We start from the raw sequence: 25351 nt of genomic DNA on the forward strand, positions 1-25351 counted from the left end.
GCTAGATAATCTTGTTAAGTTCATCAAGTGCAATTGAAATGTCTCAGAGATATAGACAACAATGCATGAATGTTTCAAGCCTAAGAAGCAGGCGTTGGTCAATAGCTGGCACAGCTACATGCTTTTGAGCATGGCACCCACTACCCATGGATGAACTAAGGTGCCACTCTCAAACCGGCATGGCATTTGTTTGCTTATCCACATGCTGTAATGTTATAGTGCCTGTGAGTCTGATTATCAGAAGGGTACACATAGGTTTATTCAAGATGTAATTCATGTTAGTATTTGCTAAGTTGTTAGTGCAGAGTGATACAGCGAAGGGCTAACCCCTCAATAATGACTTGTTTAACACGAAGACGCCTGGAGATGATGATATTGCCCTTATGGTCTGCCATGAATCTTAGCAGGTTTAAAAAGTCAAGGCCACATATTTAGTATCCTATTATATGCTCAACAAACTACCATGTACAAACACTAATGAGCCCTGGACGTCGCGAGGAAGTGGATTGCGCGCTCGGCTCCTCTCGTGTCTTTACGCATCTCATTAACATTCGTCGCTTGTTCGTGATGCTGAAACGATCTCCAGCGCACGGAGCAGAGACTAGAAGTGTTCCTGATTGTTAAAGGAGGTGTCGACGACTCGCAGGAGGACAGCGCGAGAAAGAGGAGCGGAAGAGACAGTTAATATACAATTCCTTCACTGTTGGACCTGGAAAAAGGGAGCAAGAGCCCTAATTTTCTATACAAAAACCACCTGCAGAAGAAATAGTCACCAGTGAATTTTCCCTGACAGCAAGTCTTCAATATGTGTCGGATCTAACATAGACCATTATTGTGTAAACAAGGAATATCTCCGTTCTTGGGTGGATGTGGGCACATTTGTTGTGGAAATGCCTAAGCTTATGAATTCAGCGGTTTTCTTTCTACCAGTTTTATGGGGTTTGGCGCTTGGTGGCTCTCAAAGTGTACAAATTGGTATGTATCAATCAAATAAGTTAATTGAAATTATATATCATTGGACATAGGTCCAGCAAGTAGGCTAGTGATTGTGCCAATGCATTATGAAAGGTGGTCATGAAAATATATAAAATAAATTAACAATACAACATATTGGAATAGTCTATGCACAAGTATATTGAGATGTCCAATTGTTTCTATTACAGGTGGACTCTTTCCAAGGGGTGCTGATCAGGAGTACAGTGCATTTCGGATAGGAATGGTTCAATTCAGCACACCCGAATTCAGATTGACGCCCCATATTGACAATCTGGAAGTAGCGAACAGTTTTGCCGTCACCAATTGTTGTAAGTAACAACTGTAACCCATTTCAAGTCTCTTTACTTAAAATGCAGATCATTTGCATCCCCTTCAAAGATATTAATAGAAACACAGCGAAACTATCAATTGATATATTAAATTACATTGAAACGGTGCATGCGTAATTTGTGTGCGCTTATTTTAGTTCGTGAAACCATATCTGTTGTGGAAAGACATAGAAAAGTAGGCTGTTTTTGTTTGTATAATAACATCATTGTTAATCTTCGATTCTACGAGAAATGACAAGGTAATGTTGGTTTCCACAGTAACAGTCAGTCGTAGTGACGACTCCCATGCCACAGGCGCGCGTAATGTAATGCATGATAAGCACTGGGGAATAATATCCATCGTTGTTTTGTTCATATTTTAATCAAATTCAACATATTTTTATTATCTTTTGTGAAATATTTTCACAATTTGCAATAGCTTATCATCTCAATGAAAGATCTGACTGAGGTCAAAAGGCATTCAAGCCTTTTAATGGAAAATTCATGGTCTTGGAAGACCCATAATGACCTGAGTGCAGGCCTTTATGGTTCCACATTTAATAGTCTATGTGCATTTGTTATCCTTATTTCGTCATTACCTTTATAAGGAAACTGATCTATATCCGGTATACATTAGATGTAGTTCTGTGGAAGAGAAAGAAAGAAAGTGTAAGAATGAAATTATACAAATAATTGCTTCCCTTCGGGCAGAAATATGATTGAGGTTATTGCATAGCCTACTTCCAGTGTTTGTAGATTAGAATCTTGCCTAACATATTCGTTAAGTTATTAGGTTCTTGAGCGCAATTTCTATATCTATTTTGGGAACAATCAACTGCAACAATATATATTTTAAAACTGACAGTATTTGATAGTTTAGTTTAGAAATAATAGGTTATATTTGATATGTGAAATGAGCTATTAATGAGCTCTATGGATGTGCTCTATGGATGTGCTACCAATTTCATCTAGCTGTTGCCAAGCGACAGTTCGTTTTGAAAAACGTCTCGGAGGTATATCAAAATTATATTTTAAATAGTATGTGCATTGATTATCTATATAGATTACACAGTTTTCATATAAAAGCATGTTGCATTAAAGCTCATCATTGCATCGCGCGACAGATGCCTGATAATGCTGGATTGATAGAACAGTGACGACATGTCAATCACACCTTGGGTTCTATCTAAGTAACACCATGAATGCCCATGATTGTGATGTCAGAGATGTTCTTAAAGACTTGTAGATGGCTTCATTCCCTTACTACTCTACTGTAAGTACGAAGCAGATGGATTCATTGTAACTTACAGATTTGCCTCACTTGTTAAACACATATGCCATTTAAAAGCTTTTCCGTTCAGGAAGATTATTTCTATGCTCTTCGGAAGGGAAAAAGCTGAAAGCATGTTGATTGGACATACCGTAGCTTTTTAGTCATATGTGTTCTTATCATTTATTTGAACATATGGGGACAATAGATATGTGATAACCGTGCCTGTAGTCAACAAATCGGTCAATGGACCAATTCAAACTCAAGTAAACCACAGGTCAAAAACACTTACTTTTGACAATACAATACATAAATATATTTTTATTTTTTAATATATGGGGATATACTGCATATTACTAGAGAGCGAGAGGCTCTTCTCAAGGTTTTGACTGTATGCTTTTAAACCAGTAGATGGCACTGTACATTACAAGGCATTACAGGACTTCCCTTTGTATTTAAAACATACATTTTCAGCTGAGAAAGCACAATTAAAACTGGGCACAGAGACATTTATAGGAGCCCTATTAAAATTACATAGATCAATTTGCTATTCATTAGGTGAGACAGTGAATTTAGGTCCTGACAATGTAACCAGTAAATGGGGCATTTTTCATGCAAAGAAAGAATGATATCACTGGGATGAAAGACACTCTGATTAGCTAAATCACCAAGCTGTATTGAGGGCATAAGCTTCCCTTACAGGTTGAGGGCATAAGCTTCCCTTACAGGTTGAGGGCATAAGCTTCCCTTACAGGTTGAGGGCATACGCTTGCTTCCCTTACAGGTTGACGGCATAAGCTTCCCTTACAGGTTGAGGGCATACGCTTCCCTTACAGGTTGAGGGCATACGCTTCCCTTACAGGTTGAGGGCATAAGCTTCCCTTACAGGTTGCGGGCATAAGCTTCCCTTACAGGTTGAGGGCATACGCTTCCCTTACAGGTTGAGGGCATACGCTTCCCTTACAGGTTGAGGGCATAAGCTTCCCTTACATGTTGAGGGCATAAGCTTCCCTTACAGGTTGAGGGCATACGCTTCCCTTACAGGTTGAGGGCATACGCTTCCCTTACAGGTTGAGGGCATACGCTTCCCTTACAGGTTGAGGGCATAAGCTTCCCTTACAGGTTGAGGGCATAAGCTTCCCTTACAGGTTGTGGGCATAAGCTTCCCTTACAGGTTGAGGGCATACGCTTCCCTTACAGGTTGAGGGCATAAGCTTCTCTTACAGGTTTGAGGGCATACGCTTCCCTTACAGGTTGAGGGCATAAGCTTCCCTTACAGTTTGCGGGCATAAGCTTCCCTTACAGGTTGAGGGCATACGCTTCCCTTACAGGTTGAGGGCATACGCTTCCCTTACAGGTTGAGGGCATAAGCTTCCCTTACATGTTGAGGGCATAAGCTTCCCTTACAGGTTGAGGGCATACGCTTCCCTTACAGGTTGAGGGCATACGCTTCCCTTACAGGTTGAGGGCATACGCTTCCCTTACAGGTTGAGGGCATAAGCTTCCCTTACAGGTTGAGGGCATAAGCTTCCCTTACAGGTTGTGGGCATAAGCTTCCCTTACAGGTTGAGGGCATACGCTTCCCTTACAGGTTGAGGGCATAAGCTTCTCTTACAGGTTTGAGGGCATACGCTTCCCTTACAGGTTGAGGGCATAAGCTTCCCTTACAGTTTGCGGGCATAAGCTTCCCTTACAGGTTGAGGGCATACGCTTCCCTTACAGGTTGAGGGCATACGCTTCCCTTACAGGTTGAGGGCATAAGCTTCCCTTACAGGTTGTGGGCATAAGCTTCCCTTACAGGTTGAGGGCATACGCTTCCCTTACAGGTTGAGGGCATAAGCTTCTCTTACAGGTTTGAGGGCATACGCTTCCCTTACAGGTTGAGGGCATAAGCTTCCCTTACAGGTTGAGGGCATAAGCTTCCCTTACAGATTGAAGGCATAAGCTTCCCTTACAGGTTGAGGGCATAAGCTTCCCTTACAGATTGAGGGCATAAGCTTCTCTTACAGGCTGAGGGCATAAGCTTCCCTTACAGTATGCCTTGTGGGATAAGATCATTCATAATCTGATTTAGTGGATTGACATTTTCTCAAATACATTTTTGTAAAGGTTATGCAGTAAGTCCGAGAATAATTCCATTACTGGGATATTGTTGTCTATGCTTTAATGGTGACCATAAGAAAAACAAGAACGTGTACAAATGTCCTGAATAAATCATTGTTGGGCCAGTGGTACTTCTACCATGTATCAAAGCTATGGCAGGAGAGATGCCATATTGTGCCATCAAGAGTACATCTGGTACATTCTAGATCTGCTGCCAACTCTAGGAGAGTAGATAGAGGCTGCCACTGTGTGTATGTGTGTGTGTGTGTGTGTGTGTGTGTGTGTGTGTGTGTGTGTGTGTGTGTGTGTGTGTGTGTGTGTGTGTGTGTGTGTGTGTGTGTGTGTGTGTGTGTGTGTGTGTGTGTGTGCGTGTGCGTGTGCATGCATGTGCCTTTGTGCATACGTGTGTCTATGCACACTATTGTGTCTTGATGATTTTCCACTGACCAATTTCAAAACAATGAACACTCCCTCTCTGGGGTCTCATGGAAGAGATATAAAGTCTCTTGTAAGAAACAGATGATTTAACACATCAAAAGTCCCTTATTTACATGATTAACATAGTCTCTCTAGACATCTGCATTGCCTCCCACAATTTTCAAAGGCCTAGGGTCTCGTTTTAAAGATTATGGTTGACTTGCCATGCTGTAATTTCCTGCATTCTTCTGCAATCTGACTTCGTTATGATGTAGTATTCATGCTGTTTACACTTTTCACAAATTACCAAAAATCTGATGTATGCAGAAAGCATTTTCATTAAAACCATATGCCACTATTAAAGAGAACACTGTGAAATATTTAATATGCTAGGAAGTTGGGCCGGTCAGAAATCGAGGTTAAGCAGGACTCTGTGGACCTTAGCCTGCCCTGAACACGCTCCTTAACCAACCCGCTTCCTAAATTACTCCCTATTCCCTATATAGTGCACCAGAGCCCTATAGTGCACTACATAGGGAATAGGGTGCCATTGGGCACACACACCCTCTCATTTAAGAATCCTCCATTCACACATAAGTGGCATATCTCTAAACTACACAGAGCTGAAATATCAATTGCACACTTGTTCAAACACTCTTTTCAAGTAATATCATAAATAATAAATATTAATTGTAAAACTAAGTCATCTTCTCTTGTCTCATATGACATGGTTTAGCACGCTCACTGCCTCAGAGGTAGCCAGGTCAAGTCTCAAATAACATGGCATAGCCCACTCACTGCCTCATATGCAGCCAGGTCAAGTCTCATATGACTTGGCTTAACCCGCTCACTGCCTCAGAGGCAGCCAGGTCAAGTCTCATATGACATGGATTAACCCGCTCCCTGCCTCAGAGGCAGCCAGGTCAAGTCTCATATGACTTGGCTTAACCCGCTCACTGCCTCATATGCAGCCAGGTCAAGTCTCATATGACATGGATTAACCCGCTCCCTGCCTCAGAGGCAGCCAGGTCAAGTATGTCCACGTTGATGTGCTCTATATGGAGTCACTGTGCATAGATGTCACTTGTCTGTCAAAGCAAGTTAGAACAGCTAAACAATATTAAGCTTGATGTTATTGCTTTCTAGGCTGCTGCTGTATGTTCAACCAATGAGAGGACACATCCACCCCTGCCAGGTATTTGATGAGTGATTCATCAGATTTAGAATCAGCTTCCCCTTCCCCATTTATAACCCTAACTGTTATGAGGGGAAACAAAAAATGGACCCTAGATCAGCCTCTAGGGGTAACTTCATCCAATTCCTAATTCTCTGTTCAGCACCACATCAACATGTCATCCTTATCCCACTGGAGCGATCTTGATGTGTTCACTCAAATATATCTTATCTTTAATCTGATCTAGGACCTGATAAACAACACTCCTGGCTCCTACACACACCCAGTATCGTGTATCAAACTGTAGGCTACAGTATACCCAAGGGCAGAAGGCACTGTAGCGACAACTCTATTTACTCACAGTCCCTGTTCCAATCTAGATTCTGAAGGCAGAGCACTTCTTTGCCAAGGAGAAGGACCACAAGTATGATTATGTATCAGCAGTCCTTGACATCTGAGACTCAAACTAGTATGTGGACACCCCTTAAAAAGAGTGGAATTGAGCACACAGCCATCAATCTCCACAGACAAACATTGGCAGTAGAATGACCTTACTGAAGAGCTCAGTGACTATCAACATAGCACCGTCATAGGATGCCACCTTTCCAACAAGTCAGTTCGTCAAATATCTGCCCTGCTAGAGCTGTAAGTGCTGTTATTGTGAAGTTAAAATGTCTTGGAACAACAACGGTTCAGCCGTGAAGTGGTAGGACACATGAGCTCACAGAACGGGACCGCCTAGTGCTGAATCGCGTAATGCATAAAAATCATTGACCTTGGGTGGAACACTCACAACTGAGTTTCAAACTTCTCCTGGAAGCAACGTCACCACAATAACTGTTTGTCGGGAGCTTCATGAAATGGGTTTCCATAGCTGAGCAGCCACACACAAGCTTAAGATCACCACGTGCAATGCCAAGTGTTGGCTGGATTGGTGTAAAACTTGCCAACATTGGACTCTGGAGCAGTGGAAACGCGTTCTCTGGAGAGATAGGGCTAGGCGTTCCGCTAGCGGGACAACTTCCAGTGAAACTGGAGGCCGGACACAATTCAAATAAATAATCATAAAAATGATGCATATTAAACATGTAGGTACATACAAGTGTCTTATATCGGTTGAAAGCTTAAATCCTTGTTAATGTAACTGCACTGTCCAATTTTCAGTAGCCATTACAGCGAAAGCATGCCATGCAATTGTTTGAGGACGGCGCCCCACATCAAAATATTTTTACACCGGCACAGGTTTCATAAATTCACAAATAGCGATTAAATATTCACTTACTTTTTGAAAATCTTCCTCTGATTTGTCATCCAAAGGGTCCCAGCTATAACACGTAGTGTCATTTTGTTAGATAAAATCCTTCTTTATATCCCAAAAAGTCTGTTTAGTTGGCGCCATCGATTTGAGTAATCCACTTGTTCAACATGCAGAGAAAGGAATCCAAATATCTACCGCTGAACTTTGTTAGAACAAGTCTAAATAAGTTTCTATTGACTCCTCAGATACCCTAAAATGGAATCAAACTATTATATTTAATACGGAAATAAGTATGTTCAATAGAAAACCGATATTAGCAGGTGCGTCTTGTCTTCCTCACGCGCCCAAACACGAATTTCCAATAGTATGTCCCAGTACTAAAACTCATATATATCTTACTCATTTTGGAAGAAACAAGCCTGAAACCTTGAACATAGAGTGCTGACACCCTGTGGAAGCCATGGGAATTGCACACTGGGAGCTAGAATTAATTATTTCCCTATACTTTCCATTGTAATAGCATGGGCTCTTTGGCTCTTTGGATTTTCTCTTACCATATCTATTGTGTTATAGTCTCCTACATTATGTTAACATTTCTACAAACTTCAAAATGTTTTCTTTCCAATGGTACCAGTTATATGCATATCCTGGCTTCAGGGTCTGAGCAACAGGCAGTTTACTTTGGGCACGTCAGTGAGGCGGAAATTGAGAAAAAAGGACCCTAGCCTGAAGAAGTTTTAATCACGCTTCACCTTCTGGCAGTCCGATGAACAAATCTGGTTTTGGCGGATGTCAAGAGAATGTTACCTGTCCCAATGCATAGTGCAGACTGTAAAGTTTGGTGGAGGTGGAATAACGGTTGGGGTTGTTTTTCATGGTTAGGTCCCTTAGTTCCAGTGAAGGGAAATCTTAAGACTACAGCATACAATTGTAGACAATTCTGTGCTTCCAAATTTGTAGTAATAGTTTGGGAACGCCCTTTCCAGTTTCAGCATGACAATGCCCCCATGGACAAAGCAAGGTCTAAACAGAAAAGGTTTGTTGAGATCGGTTTGAAAGAACTTGACTGGCCTGCACAAAACCCTCACCTGAACGAACCCCCATCGAACACCATTGGAATGAATTGGAATGCTGACTGCGAGGCAGGCCTAATCACCCAACATCAGTGCCGACCTCACTAATTCTCTTGTGGTTGAATGGAAGCAAATCCCTGCAGCAATGTTCCAACATCTAGCGGAAAGCTTTCACAGAATAGTGGAGGCTGTTATAGCATCAAAAAACTCCACGTTAATGCCCATGATTTTGGTAAGAGATGTTCGATGAGCAGGTGTTCACATAAATATCTACACTTCAAAAGGTCATCGACAACACAAGGTATATACAGTGCTGGATATATTGTCCTGCCTAGACCCATTGGTAAGATGGCACAAACAAATCTGGGACTAGGCCAATATTGCCCCCTTCATCACATTTGGACACAGACAAACAGGTGTGCCTATACAGATCATAAGCGCTGTTTATATTTCAACTTACAGTAATATGTAATACAGCGCATGCTGTAAGTGGGCTCAGCAACTGTATATACATGTTGCATCATATTTCTCTGTCTGGTTTAACCCTTTAATATCCACTGGTCACCATTTAGCTCAGAATTTTGAAGATTCAAAAATGTTAAATGCAGTGGAATCCTCGGTACATAGCTCCATTAAAAAGGTGTGGCAATGAAGGGGTTAAATGAGTCGTGAATCCCTGTCCACAGGGAGACTTGATATCATAATATTTATGTAGTCAATTTGATACGAGGTCAATTTGGAATGCCCAAATGATTTATTCTGTTTGTTCTATTCTAGATATTTGCAATGGTGGATGAATTCATTAGCCATACTAGATACTAAGCTCGCTACCCCTCTGATGGAGAGGAGGTTGTCTTTAATCAACAATATGATTATGATTTTAATCGGGCCGCTGTTGTAGGTTTATTTCTTATTACCTGTTCTCATCAAAAACCCTAACATCTTTGTACGTGTGCATGTTTGTGTGTGTCAGTGTGTGTGTATGCATGTGAGAGAGAGAGAGAGAAAGAGAGAGAGAGTGACAGACTGTGATGGGCAGAGTAGCGAGTGGGCGATGGAGGATGGCCAGAGAGAGAGGTAGTGAGATAGAAACTCAGACAGACAAAGAGAGAGATGGAGAGAATTGTCTTATTCTCCATCCAAACAACCCATTGAACAGGCTTATGTAATGCCACCTATGAGACAGACAGGGTATCAGTATGCAGCTAAGCAGCCCAGGTCCATTAAAGGAGACAGGATGATTCATATCTATCCAAAACCACCACGATGGGTCTAATCGATAGAGGTCTCTTCTCCTTTTTTAAGAGTAAGATCATTTTATTGGTCAATTGGACACAAGGTCCAACCGAAATTTGACTTCCACTTTTAACCCAACCCCTCCGAAAGACACATACATACATCTCTGTGTTCTGTTCTTAAGAAGGGACTGTAGATTTCCTCCATTAGAGAGACCAGAAACAGGCTGACCTGGTAGATATGTCACACAGACCATTACAATGAGCTACAGTCCGTACACACAGTTCTTTCACCAAGAGATGACATTCTCAGAGTTGACCGCCCCCACCCACACCCATCTAGTACAAGACCTAGTTCTTCTACTGTGGCTAAGCAGTGACTGGAGAGAATTGGAGAAGGAGAGTTGCATAAATTACCTGACAGATTGATTTCCACTCGGCTCTTCCCCTCACAAAGAAAGTAAAGGTAATTGTGTTCCATCCAATAAAAAACTTCTAGTACGGCTGACCTTTTAGCGAGACCTGGCTCGGTCAACTCCATTCTAAGTGAACGTGGAATCAAATGGCGCTGCTATAGTTATAACGCAATCGATGTGCCCCTGTTGCACAAACACACAGCATAGTGTTGGAATTTCATTTACTCTCTTACAGTAATGACAACCTGAGGCTAATTGAGACTTTCTTCTGTGTTTGGATGATGTGTTATTCTTATGATCATTGTCACGAAGCCACACCCATCCCACTGGTGTTAGAAGTTCAGAAGGAGAAAGTATAGGCTATATAGAAGTAATGACGATCAAATAGAAAATCATTAAACCAAACAATGAGGGTTTCTATCATCGTAATGGAGGTGTAGATTCCATCTCACATCCCAGTGTTCCAACTTGTAAACAAGGCTGCATGGGATTTATCTTAATGCGACTCCGTGTAGCCAATGGCAATGTCTGCTTTAGGTATAATGCCAGGAGCCACTTGGGTATTTGACAGCTCAAACGCAGTTCCACCTCAGACACCGTCAAAACATCAGTTATGTGGATTTCGGCTGAAGTGGATCTGATTGAATCGGGCCCTAAATGTTCCACTGCACAATAGCAGTGGAGGGGCATCGCTTGCTTATGATTGGTAGTCCATTGTGGTTGTATTGCTTGCATATGATTGGTAGTCCATTGTGACTCTATTGCATGCTTATGATTGGTAGTCCATTGTGACTGCATTGCTTGCTTATGATTGGTAGTTAATGGTGACTGTATTGCTTGCTTATGATTGGTAGTCAATGGTGACTGTATTGCTTGCTTATGATTGGTAGTCAATGGTGACTGCATTGCTTGCTTATGATTGGTAGTCAATGGTGACTGTATTGCTTGCTTATGATTGATAGTCAATGGTGACTGCAATGCTTGCTTATGATTGGTAGTCAATGGTGACTGTATTGCTTGCTTATGATTGGTAGTCAATGGTGACTGCATTGCTTGCTTATGATTGGTAGTCAATGGTGACTGTATTGCTTGCTTATGATTGGTAGTCAATGGTGACTGCATTGCTTGCTTATGATTGGTAGTCAATGGTGACTGTATTGCTTGCTTATGATTGGTAGTCAATGGTGACTGTATTGCTTGCTTATGATTGGTAGTCAATGGTGACTGCATTGCTTGCTTATGATTGGTAGTCAATGGTGACTGTATTGCTTGCTTATGATTGGTAGTCAATGGTGACTGCATTGCTTGCTTATGATTGGTAGTCAATGGTGACTGTATTGCTTGCTTATGATTGGTAGTCAATGGTGACTGCATTGCTTGCTTATGATTGGTAGTCAATGGTGACTGTATTGCTTGCTTATGATTGGTAGTCAACGGTGACTGCATTGCTTGCTTATGAGTGGTAGTCCATTGTGACTGTATTGCTTGCATATGATTGGTAGTCAATGGTGACTGTATTGCTTGCTTATGATTGGTAGTCCATTGTACCTGTATTGCTTATTTTGATTAGTTTTCCACTGTGCTTGTATTTTTTGGTTTTTGATTGGTTGTCCATCGTATCCAATAAGGACCATTTCAATCTTGCCCTTTATCTGTATAAGGCTGTATCACACCCGGCCGTGAATGGGAGTCAGATAGGGCGGTGCACAATTGTCCCAGCGTCGTCCGGGTTTGGCCGGGGTAGGCAGTCACTGTAAATAAGAATTTGTTATTAACTAACTTGCCTAGTTAAATAAAGGTGAAATAAAATAAAGAAATATCTATGAGTCTTGTGATGGCTGTAGGGGCCAATTCTGGTGGCAGACAGGGCATGTAAAGGCAGGGTTGAAGGGCCATGTGACAGGGCATGTAAAGGCTGGGTTGGAGGACCAGGAGACAGGGCATGTAAAGGCTGGGTTGGAGGGACAAGGGACAGCTCTGTAAGCATGCTTCTTCTCACAATTAATTTACAGTTGTTGTTTACATTGTCCCTCAATGCAGTGGAACCAGTCTGATATGCAGCAGGAAGTCCTGAAGGGTGGATGTTGCCCTTCTTCTGGGTTGTTTTAATCTGGTCCTTGAAACATTATAGTGTCAAACTATATCTGTCTGTACAAACCCAAAACATGAAATTAATGTATGGTTCGCTGTAAGTTAAAGTCAATGTGACATACTGTACTACAGTAGGAAAGGGAATCGAAAATCTAACACCAGAGACCGAGAAACATGTAAAACCCATTTTACAGTGTTTTAGTAGCTCATCAGCCAAGGCTGCTCCACTGTTACCATAGCAACGTGGTGCCAGACTACCTCTCCATTGGTAGACCAGTAGACATTTAATTTGTCTTTTTGTGAGGCCTACGCTCCTGAACGTTCCCCTACATTGGTGGTGTTGTTCTTCAAATTAACTAAAGCACAACTAGGGCAATGACGCTCAGTGGAGCAATCAACTTTTATTAACGATCCAGCACCGTAATAACATGTTCAGTACAGATCTATGGTAGCCATGGCGACAAAGGGATAATTGGTCTTCGGAATTAACATATGCTTTCATTTGAGTCTAGTCATGTGTAAGGATCTATTCTGAGCATTTAGTACAGGAACATAATCTACCACAACACGTATGTATGAGTTGAATGGTTTGCCAAATTCCATGTTGTGTTGGTGTGTTTACAGCACCATAGTAATGCTACGTCATGCATGCCATGATGAAGCAATCTGAGCAGGTATCATTGAGACAATGTGAACTGAATGGAACTCCAATCATATCCAATGAGGCTTTGGGGTTACGTTTGGTAGATCCGACAGATAGAAGTGTAACACAGGACATATAGTCTACCGATGGGATACTGTTTCTGATTCTTATAGAGCAATTTACTATAACTTGTAGCATACTAATCAACCCTGCCAAATTGTTGGACTGCAGATAGTGTCTCAAACTCAGTATGCCAGAAAACAGACTTTGCTATTCAACATTAGGGTGCAAGTGTTATTCTGTCCACAGTACACCTTTCTATATTTCCCATTGAATGTTTTTCCATTTGTGCGTGCGTGTTCCATCCTTTTTATATGCACAAATGAACAGACAATACTGAATAAGTAAGCTGGAGCTTTCACACACATTCAGCTCGAGCAAACAGGGAGTCTGTTTGGTTTCCATGGCAACCGGGCTCTCTGTCTAGTTGGATGAAACAGTCTTTCTATACAGCAGTAGTAGCTAATATAACACTATGCCAAGACATCATTAAAGAGAGTGCTGCTTGGCCAAAACCTCTGTGCTGGTATATTTAGAGAAGTCATTATTTATGTACTTTGTCTTTAGCTATGACTACACAGACAAATCTAATAGCATCCCTACCAGCTGCAGTGTTGTGGTCTTATACCTGCATGATGCATGGATTGATTGATGAGAATCAATATGTCTTTGAATATAGTATTGTCTTTTGTGGAATTAAATATTGCCTGTGTGAACAACCACAATAACCACAAAATCATTGTTTGTTCTATGTTTCATATGCACAATTTAGGAAACAAATGGCTATTGTAATGTGTTTACTGAGGTTTTTAATTCTCACTTCATAATATGCGGTCAGTTTATAGTAACTGGAAGAAATCAAGGGACAACTGCTGTAAAGTAGATTTTTTTATGTGACGCGATACATAGTAAACCCTCCCTCCCCCACCCAAACAACCAATCAATACGTGGGACATATGTTAATGAAACAGGGACGGGGAGTGTGGGTGGGTGTTGTCAGAGACTGAGATCTTCTGTGTTCTGTGCTGCTACAGAGCAGCTGCCGGAAGAGCCCCCGACCCCCAGACCCCAAAAGAATCCCACAATGCCTCCCTCAACCTCAGTGGTCCCCTCGAGCAACCTCATAGCCACACCACCACACTGCTACACCAAACAAGAGCATGATTGAGACATGTCACCATGTCACCCCCAGCCTATAGTTGGCTGAGGAGAGAAGTTCAGCTAGGTTCTACTCATCTAACCTGTATGTGGCCTCTTACCCATGCTTGCTACACTTGATTGCTGATGTGGAGTTAATTGGGATTCAGTAGTGAGAAATAAATAAATAAGGAGATGAAAATGAGACTCTCCCGACGGGCATCACCAGTGAAGAGATCAAAGAACAGACCCCATTTTGTTTGGTAGTGTTTTTTCTCTTTTCCATATCTTTCTTCTTCTGTTTAATCTCAGGTGTAATAGCACAGATGCAAATTGTGAAAACAGGAAGTAAATAAAAAAGTACATTTTGTGTGTACTACGTCATCACAATGGTCAGCAACAGAGATATTTTCAATGTTGACATTCTGATGTTGACCCTCACTCTGCTTCTATATGTGATGGTAGTAGCACATTTGTCATCATCACAAAGGTGCCTTTCGACTGTCATAGAGACAACAGATGTCACATGCTGCCATAACAGTTTTTTATTATTTTGAGAGGGAGCGAGAGAGAGAGAGAGAGAGAGAGAGAGAGAGAGAGAGAGAGAGCAAGAGAGAGAGAGAGAGAGAGAGATTGTACACCATTGTACAAAATACTTGATACCCAGCTATGGTGTGCTCTGGTGTAATTCTGAGACTTCAATTACAACAGGGACATGCCATATCCAAGTGTTTATTTGTGTGTGCATACAGTGGGGCACAAAAGTATTTAGTCAGACACCTATTGTGCAAGTTGTCCCACTTAAAAAGATGAGAGAGGCCTGTAATTTTCATCGTAGGTACACTTCAACTATGACAGACAAAATGAGAAATAAAAATCCTGAAAATCACATTGTAGGATTATGGTAGAAAATAAGTATTTGGTCACCTAAAAACAAGCAAGATTTCTGGCTCTCACAGACCTGTAACTTCTTCTTTAAGAGGCTCCTCTGTTCTCCACTCATTACTTGTATTGATGGCACCTGTTTGAACTTGTTATCAGTATAAAATACACCTGTCTACAACCTCAAACAGTCACACTCCAAACTCCACTATGGCCAAGACCAAAGAGCTGTCAAAGGACACCAGAAACAAAATTGTAGACCTGCACCAGGCTGGGAAGACTGAATCTGCAATAGGTAAGCAGCTTGGTTTGAAGAAATCAACTGTGGGAGCAATTATTAGGAAATGGAAGACATACAAGACCAATGATAATCTCCCTCAATCTGGGGCTCCACGCAATATCTCACCCCGTGGGGTCAAAATGATCACAAGAACGGTGAGCAAAAATCCCAGAACCACACGGGAGGACCTAGTGAATGACCTGCAGAGAGCTGGGACCAAAGTAACAAAGCCTACCATCAGTAACACACTACGCCGCCAGGACTCAGATCCTGCAGTGCCAGACGTGTCCCCCTGCTTAAGCCAGTACATGTCCAGGCCTGTCTGAAGTTTGCTAGAGAGCATTTGAATGATTCAGAAGAAGATTGGGAGAATGTCATATGGTCAGATGAAACCAAAATATAACTTTTTGGTAAAAACTCAACTCGTCGTGTTTGGACGACAAAGAATGCTGAGTTGCATCCAAAGAACACCATACCTAATGTGAAGCATGGGGGTGGAAACATCATGCTTTGGGGCTGTTTTTCTGCAAAGGGACCAGGACGACTGATCCGTGTAAAGGAAAGAATGAATGGGGCCATGTATCGTGAGATTTTGAGTGAAAACCTCCTTCCATCAGCAAGGGCATTTAAGATGAAACGTGGCTGGGTCTTTCAGCATGACAATGATCCCAAACATTACATTACATTACATTTAAGTCATTTAGCAGACGCTCTTATCCAGAGCGACTTACAAATTGGTGCATTCACCTTATGACATCCAGTGGAACAGCCACTTTACAATAGTGCATCTAAATCTTTTAAGGGGGGTGAGAATGATTACTTTATCCTATCCTAGGTATTCCTTAAAGAGGTGGGGTTTCAGGTGTCTCCGGAAGGTGGTGATTGACTCCGCTGTCCTGGCGTCGTGAGGGAGTTTGTTCCACCATTGGGGGCCAGAGCAGCGAACAGTTTTGACTGGGCTGAGCGGGAACTGTACTTCCTCAGTGGTAGGGAGGCGAGCAGGCCAGAGGTGGATGAACGCAGTGCCCTTGTTTGGGTGTAGGGCCTGATCAGAGCCTGGAGGTACTGAGGTGCCGTTCCCCTCACAGCTCCGTAGGCAAGCACCATGGTCTTGTAGCGGATGCGAGCTTCAACTGGAAGCCAGTGGAGAGAGCGGAGGAGCGGGGTGACGTGAGAGAACTTGGGAAGGTTGAACACCAGACGGGCTGCGGCGTTCTGGATGAGTTGTAGGGGTTTAATGGCACAGGCAGGGAGCCCAGCCAACAGCGAGTTGCAGTAATCCAGACGGGAGATGACAAGTGCCTGGATTAGGACCTGCGCTGCTTCCTGTGTGAGGCAGGGTCGTACTCTGCGGATGTTGTAGAGGTTCAGCCGAGGTTCAGCTTGAGGTGGTGATCCGTCATCCACACTGATATGTCTGCCAGACATGCAGAGATGCGATTCGCCACCTGGTCATCAGAAGCGGGAAAGGAGAAGATTAATTGTGTGTCGTCTGCATAGCAATGATAGGAGAGACCATGTGAGGTTATGACAGAGCCAAGTGACTTGGTGTATAGCGAGAATAGGAGAGGGCCTAGAACAGAGCCCTGGGAGACACCAGTGGTGAGAGCGCGTGGTGAGGAGACAGATTCTCGCCACGCCACCTGGTAGGAGCGACCTGTCAGGTAGGACGCATTCCAAGCGTGGGCCGCGCCGGAGATGCCCAACTCGGAGAGGGTGGAGAGGAGGATCTGATGGTTCACAGTATCGAAGGCAGCCGATAGGTCTAGAAGGATGAGAGCAGAGGAGAGAGAGTTAGCTTTAGCAGTGCGGAGCGCCTCCGTGATACAGAGAAGAGCAGTCTCAGTTGAATGACTAGTCTTGAAACCTGACTGATTTGGATCAAGAAGGTCATTCTGAGAGAGATAGCGGGAGAGCTGGCCAAGGACGGCACGTTCAAGAGTTTTGGAGAGAAAAGAAAGAAGGGATACTGGTCTGTAGTTGTTGACATCGGAGGGATCGAGTGTAGGTTTTTTCAGAAGGGGTGCAACTCTCGCTCTCTTGAAGACGGAAGGGACGTAGCCAGCGGTCAGGGATGAGTTGATGAGCGAGGTGAGGTAAGGGAGAAGGTCTCCGGAAATGGTCTGGAGAAGAGAGGAGGGGATAGGGTCAAGCGGGCAGGTTGTTGGGCGGCCGGCCGTCACAAGACGCGAGATTTCATCTGGAGAGAGAGGGGAGAAAGAGGTCAGAGCACAAACACACCGCCCGGGCAACGAAGGAGTGGCTTCGTAAGAAGCATTTCAAGGTCCTGGAGTGGCCTAGCCAGTCTTCAGATCTCAACCCCATAGAAAATCTTTGGAGGGAGTTGAAAGTCCGTGTTGCCCAGCAACAGCCCCAAAACATCACTGCTCTAGAAGAGATCTGCATGGAGGAATGGGCCAAAATACCAGCAACAGTGTGGGAAAACCTTGTGAAGACTTTTGACAACGTTTGACATCTGTCATTGCCAACAAAGGGTATATAACAAAGTATTGAGATAAATGTTTGTTATTGACCAAATACTTATTTTCCACCATAATTTGCAAATAAATACATTTAAAATCCTACAATGTGATTTTCTGGATTTGAGGGTTGAGCGTTGAGGGTCTTTCTAGTAAATTCTCTCTGTGCTAAAGGGGGCTGAAATCAGAGCAGGAATCAGCCTGTGCAGTAACTAGATAAGTGACACGTACTCAGGCCACTGTGGGGAACGGGTGGTGGCTTACAGCTACAGCTCACAAACAGTGACACAGTGACAAATCCACTTTTACATAAAAGATCAGTCCTCGGGCTTTCTCTGCAGAGTTAGAGTAGTGTTATCTATTCTACTAGGAGTGAACGGATGATGACGGTGATGTTGATGAGTGTGTGTGTGTGCGTATGTTATGATAATAATTGGTCTAATCAGTGCTACTTTTTCTGGACCCATCACTTGCATTTAAAACACTTGCATTTAAAAGGCAACATTTACATATTATCTCCAAAAGAAACAACAAATGTGATTAATTTCAAAATGTATTTTCATAAATTTTCATCAAAACATCAAAAAGATGACCAAATGACCAAATTAATTTCCCTGTCCCCAAAAGAATCATACTTCATTATGCGCCCAGCTGCCGTCTATTTGAGCAAATATCACCTGTCAAGTATAATTGAGCTTGATAGAAACACAGTCCAACAGTCTGCTTCTCAAATATAGTGGCTGAAAAGGGAAAGTAATGCTTTAAAACAGCCTGTCACAGAGCAGGAAACAAGGCCAGCAACATTCTAAAACAGCCTGTTATGGAGAAGGAAACGAGGACGATAACACTCTGAAACAGTTTATCATGGAGCAAGAAACAATGCCAGCAACACTCTAAAATAGCTTGCCATGGAGCAGGAAACAATGCCAGCAACACTCTAAAACAGCTTATCATGGAGCAGGAAACAAGGCCAGCAACACTCTAAAACAGCATGGAAATGAGGCCAGCAACACAATAAAACAACCTGTCATGGTGCAGGAAATGAGGCCAAAAACACTCCAAAACAGCTTGTCATGGAGCAGGAAATGAGAACAACAGCACTCTATAGCAGCCTGGAAATGAGGCCATTAACACACTAAAACAACCTCTCATGGAGCAGGAAACGAGGCCAAAAACACTCTTAGACAGCTTGTCATGGAGCAAGAAACGAGGACAGCAACGCTTTAAAAAAGCCTTTCATAGAGCAGGACACGAGGCAAGAAACATTCAAAAACATCTTGTCATGGAGCAGGAAACGAGGCCAGCAACACTCTAAAACAGCCTGTCATGGAGCAGGAAACGAGGACAGAAACACACTAAAACAGCTTATTATGGAACAGGAAACGAGGCCAGCAACACTCTAAAACAGCCTGCCATGGAGCAGGAAGCAAGACCAGCCATACTCTAAAATAGTGTTTCATGGAGCAGGAATTGAGGACAATAACACTTTAAAACAGATTATCACAGAGCAGGAAACAAGGCCAGCGACACTCTAAAAGAGCATGTAATGGAGCAGGAAAGGAGGACAGCAACACAATTAAAATACCTTTCATGGAGCAGGAAACAAGGCCAGCAACACTCTAAAACAACCTGTCATGAGCACGAAACAAGGCCAGCAACATTATAAAACAGCCTGTCATGGAGCAGGAAATGAGGCCAATACCACTCTAAAACAGCCTGTCATAGAGCAGGAAACGAGGACGGCAACACGCCGAAAACAGCCTGTCATGGAGGAAAAACAAGGCCAACAACACTCTTAAACAACATGGAAATGAGTCCAGCAGCACACTAAAACGACCTGTCATGGAGCAGGAAACAAGGCCAGCAACACTCTAAAACAGCCTGTCATGGAGCACGAAACAAGGCTAGCAACATTATAAAACAGCCTGTCATAGAGCAGGAAACGAGGACAGCAACACACGGAAACAGCCTGTCATGGAACAGGAGACGAGGACAGCAACACTCTAAAACAGCTTGTAATGTAGCAGGAAACAAGGCCAGCAACACCCTAAAATAACATGGAAATGAGGCCAGCAACACACTAAAACTACCTATCATGGAGAAGGAAGCGAGGGCAAAAGCATTCTGATACAACTTGTCATTGAGCTGGTGACGAGGACAGCAACACTCTAAAACAGCCTGTCATTGAGCAAGAAATGAGGCCAGTAAGACATTGAAACAGCTTTTCATGGAGCAGGCAACGAGGGAAAAAATACTCTAAAACAGCTTGTCATGGAGCAGGAAACGATAACAGCAACACTCAAAAACACCTTGTCTTTGAGCAGGAAACGAGGCCATCAACACTCTAAAATAGTATTTAATAGAGCAGAAAATGAGGACAACAACACTCTAAAATAGTATTTAATAGAGCAGAAAATGAGGACAACAACACTCTAAATCAGCCTGTCATGGAGCAAGAAACGAGAACGATAACACTCTGAAACAGCTTATCATGGAGCAGGAAACGAGGGAAAAAAAATCTAAAACAGCTTGTCATGGAGCAGGAAAGGAGAACAGCAACACTCCAAATCACCCTATAATACAGCAGCAAACAAAGGCAGCAACACTAAAATAGCCTGTCGTGGTGCAGGAAACGAGGACAGCAACACTCTAAAAAAGCTTGTCGCAGAGCACGGAACAAGGCCAGCAAAACTATAAAACAGCCATTCATGGAGCAGGAAACGTGGACAGCAACACTCTAAAAAAGCTTGTCGCAGAGCACGGAACAAGGCCAGCAAAACTATAAAACAGCTTGTCATGGAGCCGGAAACGAGGCAAGTGTCATGACGTGGCCCTCTTTGGGTATAGCGAGTGCCTTCTCCCACTCTTCCTCTTACACCCAGATTCTGTTATCTCAGGTCATAAATTCCTGGAGGAGACTCTCTCCCTTATAGAGAGAGGGTTCACAGTAGAACAAAGGAACTTCTTCTACCTCACAGAACTTGAGAACTGAACAATATCCATGTTTTGGAGAATGTGTAAATGGTCGGTGAACAATTCACCTACGACCGGTCCATTTTGTCTAATATTTGTGACCTGTTTATACAAGAGTCTCCGTTATGAGATTTGCATCTAATTGTTGTATAAAATGAATGAGTAAAGAATAAACTATTTGTGAATTTATGTCATGTGATTTTAAACTGTTTAATGAAAGAAAATCCAATTCCATTTTATTGTTTAACTAAGTCATTGGCTGGCCCATGAGAACAGACCTTGATATGGCATCATGGGACAGCCCTTTCCTGCTGTTCCGAATTTAACCCCAACCTAGAGAAGCCCACTGGAGACCATGCGTATCTCGATTACCGAGAGGGCTAAAGTTTGAGTAGAGACCATGCATTCCTCGGTCATCTGAGGGAGCTCGGGTTGTAACGATTGTTGAATTCCTAACCAAACCATGCAGAGCATTGGCTACACTGGTGGAAATGGTTCAACTCTGAGACCATCAATACCAACAGAATAAGAACAAATCTTCGATACTAATTATTAGTCTGCAGCTAGAATCTATGTCGACCTGGAATGCGAAGACCGACAACTGCCAAAACATCTATTTTATAAGAACATTTCTGAATGTTACTCTGAAGTATCCATCTAACCAAAGACTCCAGGGATGCAGAGAGAATCTTGAATGAACTTTGCTACAGAAAGACAGACGATTCCTACAGAGATCACGACGCGACACACTGAGCTTAAATATATATATTGATTGCAATTATTCCCGAATGAGTGAGCAAAGGATTAGCATTTCAATTATTATAATTATCAACCGTGTAGTGTCTTTTGTCTTTCTCGCCATTCTCAGTCAATTTGTCTACCAAGCCGTCATATCGGTTTAGCCCACTGGGGAACATCCCCTATCATTTCCTTGTAACCATATATATATTGTTGTTTGTTTATGCATTTCTGTGATTATTTAGTATGTTAGTAAATCAATTATGAAGACAATTGATGTGTGGATGATTCGTAGCAAAGACTGGGTTTGTGCAGATAACCAACAACTTTCGACATTTGGAATGAGACTAACGTGAGGTAAAGAATGATTAATTAATTAGAAGACTAATTGGTCAGATATTAAAATATCTGAAAAGTTATATTAGGAAAATGATAACTTTGTAATCTGAAGATTTTCCTTGGTGCCCCGAATTCCTGGTTAATTACATTTACGTGATTAGTCTAATCACGTAATAATAATTACAGAGAATTGATTTGATAAAATTAGTATTCACTTTAATGATGCCAAAGACACGACAGAAGCCATACTCAAAAACAACCTCTCACGGAGCAGGAAATGAGGCCAGTGACACTCTGAAGCATCTTATCATGGAGCAGGAAATGAGGACAGCAACACTCAAAAACAACCTCTCATGGAGCAGGAAATGAGGCCAGCAACACTCTAAAGCATCTTGTCATGGAGCAGGAAACGAGGCCAGCAACAATCTAAAACAGCTTGTCATGAAAAAGGAAACAAGGCCAGCAACACTATAGAACAGATTGTCATGGAGCAGGAAATGAGGGAAAAAAACACTTTAAAACTGCCTGTCATGGAGCAGGAAACGTGGACAGTAACACTCAAAAACAACCTCTCATGGAGCAGGAAATGAGGCCAGCTACAATCTAAGGGATCTTGTCATGGAGCAGGAAATGAGAACAGCAACACTCTAAAACAGACTGTCATGGAGCAGAAAACGAGGCCAGCAACACTCAAAAACATCTTGTCATTGAGCAGGAAACGAGGCCATCAATACTCTAAAACAGCCTGTCATGGAGCAGGAAACGAGTCCAGTAACACGTTGAAACAGCTTCTCGTGGAGCATGAAACAAGGCCACTAATATTCTAGAACAGCTTGTCATGGAGCATAAAACGAGGACAGCAACACTCTAAAACAGTGTGTCATTTAGCAGGAAATGAGGCCAGCAACACAATAGAACAACCTTTAACTGAGCAGGAAACGTGGACAGTAACACTTTAAAACAACTTATCATGGAGCAGGAAACGAACCCAGCAACACTCTAAAACAGCAGCAAACAAAACCAGCAACACTCTAAAATAGCTTATCATGGAGCCGGAAACGAGGCAAGCAACACTCAAAAACAACCTCTCATGGAGCAGGAAACAAGGCCAGCAACACTCAAGAACAGCCTGTCACGGAACAGGAAACGAGGCCAGTTAAATACACTCAGAGATATCTAGGCCTTGAGAAAGTAATAATACTGTACCCCTTGACTATTGCAAATTTTGTTTTGTTAAAGCCTGAATTATAAATGGATTACATTTTTTAAAGCTCACCCATCTAAACACAATACCCCATAATTACAAAAGGAAAACATGTTGTTAGAAATTTTAGCAAATTCATTGAAAATTAAATACAGAAATACCCCTGAGTCAATACATGTTAGAATCACCTTAGGCAGTGATTTCAGCTGTGAGTCTTTCTGGATAAGTCTCTAAAAGTTTTGCACTCCTGGATTGTACTATATTTGTCCAATTATCTTTTCAAAATTCTTCAAGCTCAGTCAAATTGGTTGCTGATATTTTCTAGAATGTTATGTTCTGTTAATTCCTGATGTCCCCTTTAAGGATGAAGCGCCCTTGGTCATGCGCAGTATTGTTCTATGTTATTCTGGTACTAACCTGTTTGAGTAAATGTGAAGCTCCAGTTCAATTGCTTGTATTCAGAGTCTTTCTTATTACATAAATAAGTACTAAGTGTTAAGACACTACATAGACAACCACTTTCATGTCTTGCCATATATTTCCAAGCAGATTTAAGTCAAAACTGTAACTCAACCACTCAGAAACATTCACTGTCTTCTTGGTAAGCAACTCCAGTGTACATTTGGCCTTGTGTTTTAGGTTATTGTCCTGCTGAAAGGTGAATTCATCTCCCAATGTCTGATGGAAAGCAGACTGAACCAGGTTTTCCACTAGGATTTTGCCTGTGCTTAGCTCCATTCCATTTATTTTTATCCTGAAAAACTCCCCAGTCCTTAACGATTACAACCATACTCATAACATGATGCAGCCACCACTATGCTTGAAAATATGGAGAGTGGTACTCAGTAATATCTTGCATTGGATTTCTCCCAAACATATATCACTTTGTATTCAGGACAAAAAGTGAATTGCTCTGCCAATTTTTGTTGCAGATTTACTTAAGTGACCTGTTGCAAACAGGATGCATGGTTTGGAACATTTATATTCTGTACAAGCTTCCTTCTTTTCACTCTGTCATTTAGGTTAATATTGTGGAGTAGCTACAATGTTGTTGATCCATCCTCAGTTTTCTCCTATCACAGCCATTAAACTCTGTAACGGTTTTAAAGTCACCGTTGGCCTCATGGTGAAATCCCTGAGTGGATTCCTTCCTCTCCAGCAACTGAATTACGTAGGATGCCTGTATCTTAGTAGTGACTAGGTATATTGATACAGCATCCAATGTGAAATTAATAATTTCACCCTGCTCAAAGGGATATTCAATGTCTGCTTATTTTTATTTTTTACATATCTACCAATATGTGCCCTTCTGAATTTGAGGGACCTTACAGATAATTGTATGTTTGGGTTCCAGAGATGAGATGGCCGTTCAAAAATCATGTTAAACCCTATTATTGCACGTAGAGTGAGTCCTTGCAACTTATTGTGACTTGTTAGCACGTTTACTCCTGAACTGACTTAGGCTTGCCATGACAAAGGGGTTGAATATGTATTGACTCAAAGACATTTTAGCTTTTCATTTTTAATTAATTAGTAACAATTTTAAAAAGCATTGGGTTGTGAATACTTTCTGAAGGCACTGGACATGACAAGATGACAAGATGCTCATGTCTCCGCCCTAACAGTGAGAGTCATTGCCCCCAAAGGCGGAAGGTAGGCGACAAGCTTAGGCTCAAAATAAACCCATAGAATAGCATTGGGCTTAATGTGGACAGATTTTGGCGAGAGGGAAACCTTTCGCTTTGCCTCTTCCTCGCTGGTATACTTTGTAGGGTTAGAGTTATGTTGTACCCTCTTCTAGCATCACTGCTGAAGTTTCTACAGATTGCTGGAGCTGGCACTGACATATTTTATGGTTCTTTTCTAATATTAGTTATAATGGGGTGATCATTATCCTTACCACTGCTGACCAATATAGCGTTTTGTATAATGTACACTACCGTTCAAAGGTTTGGGGTCACTTAGAAATGTCCTTGTTTTTGAAAGAAAATCCAAAACGCCTATGTAGATATTTCATTAAAAAATCTGACTTTCCAGCACACATAGGTCATTTACAACATTAACAATGCCTACACTGTATTTCTGATCAATTTGATGTTATGTTAATGGGCAAAAAAATGTGACATTTCTAAGTGACCTCAAACTTTTGAACTGTAGTGTATATCTCAAAAAATGACTGTGCTGTTTGGTGTCCCGGGCACAGATTCAGCCTACTCCTGGACTAAAAAGAACGCTCAAATGAAAATGTATCTAAAATATAATATAAAGTTCAAA

The 25351-nt window shown here is 42.1% G+C and overlaps 1 protein-coding gene across 6 annotated transcripts in view; it reads left to right on the forward strand.

The window, feature by feature from the left end:
* Window positions 1-574: 574 nt before the first annotated feature.
* Window positions 575-25351, forward strand: part of LOC118379641 (glutamate receptor 2) — a 62548-nt gene continuing 37771 nt past the window's right edge. For 5 of the 6 annotated variants that reach the window (XM_035766670.2, XM_052511335.1, XM_052511342.1 and 2 more), the window contains exons 1-2: window positions 575-975; window positions 1164-1304. In XM_035766670.2, coding sequence (XP_035622563.2) covers window positions 891-975; window positions 1164-1304 — 226 coding nt within the window. In that variant the 5' untranslated portion in view covers window positions 575-890. The remainder of the gene's footprint in view (window positions 976-1163; window positions 1305-25351) is intronic. The other variant, XM_035766676.2, reaches the window with a different exon arrangement.

Source organism: Oncorhynchus keta, chromosome 4, assembly GCF_023373465.1.
Source record: "Oncorhynchus keta strain PuntledgeMale-10-30-2019 chromosome 4, Oket_V2, whole genome shotgun sequence".
Lineage (NCBI taxonomy): Eukaryota > Metazoa > Chordata > Actinopteri > Salmoniformes > Salmonidae > Oncorhynchus > Oncorhynchus keta.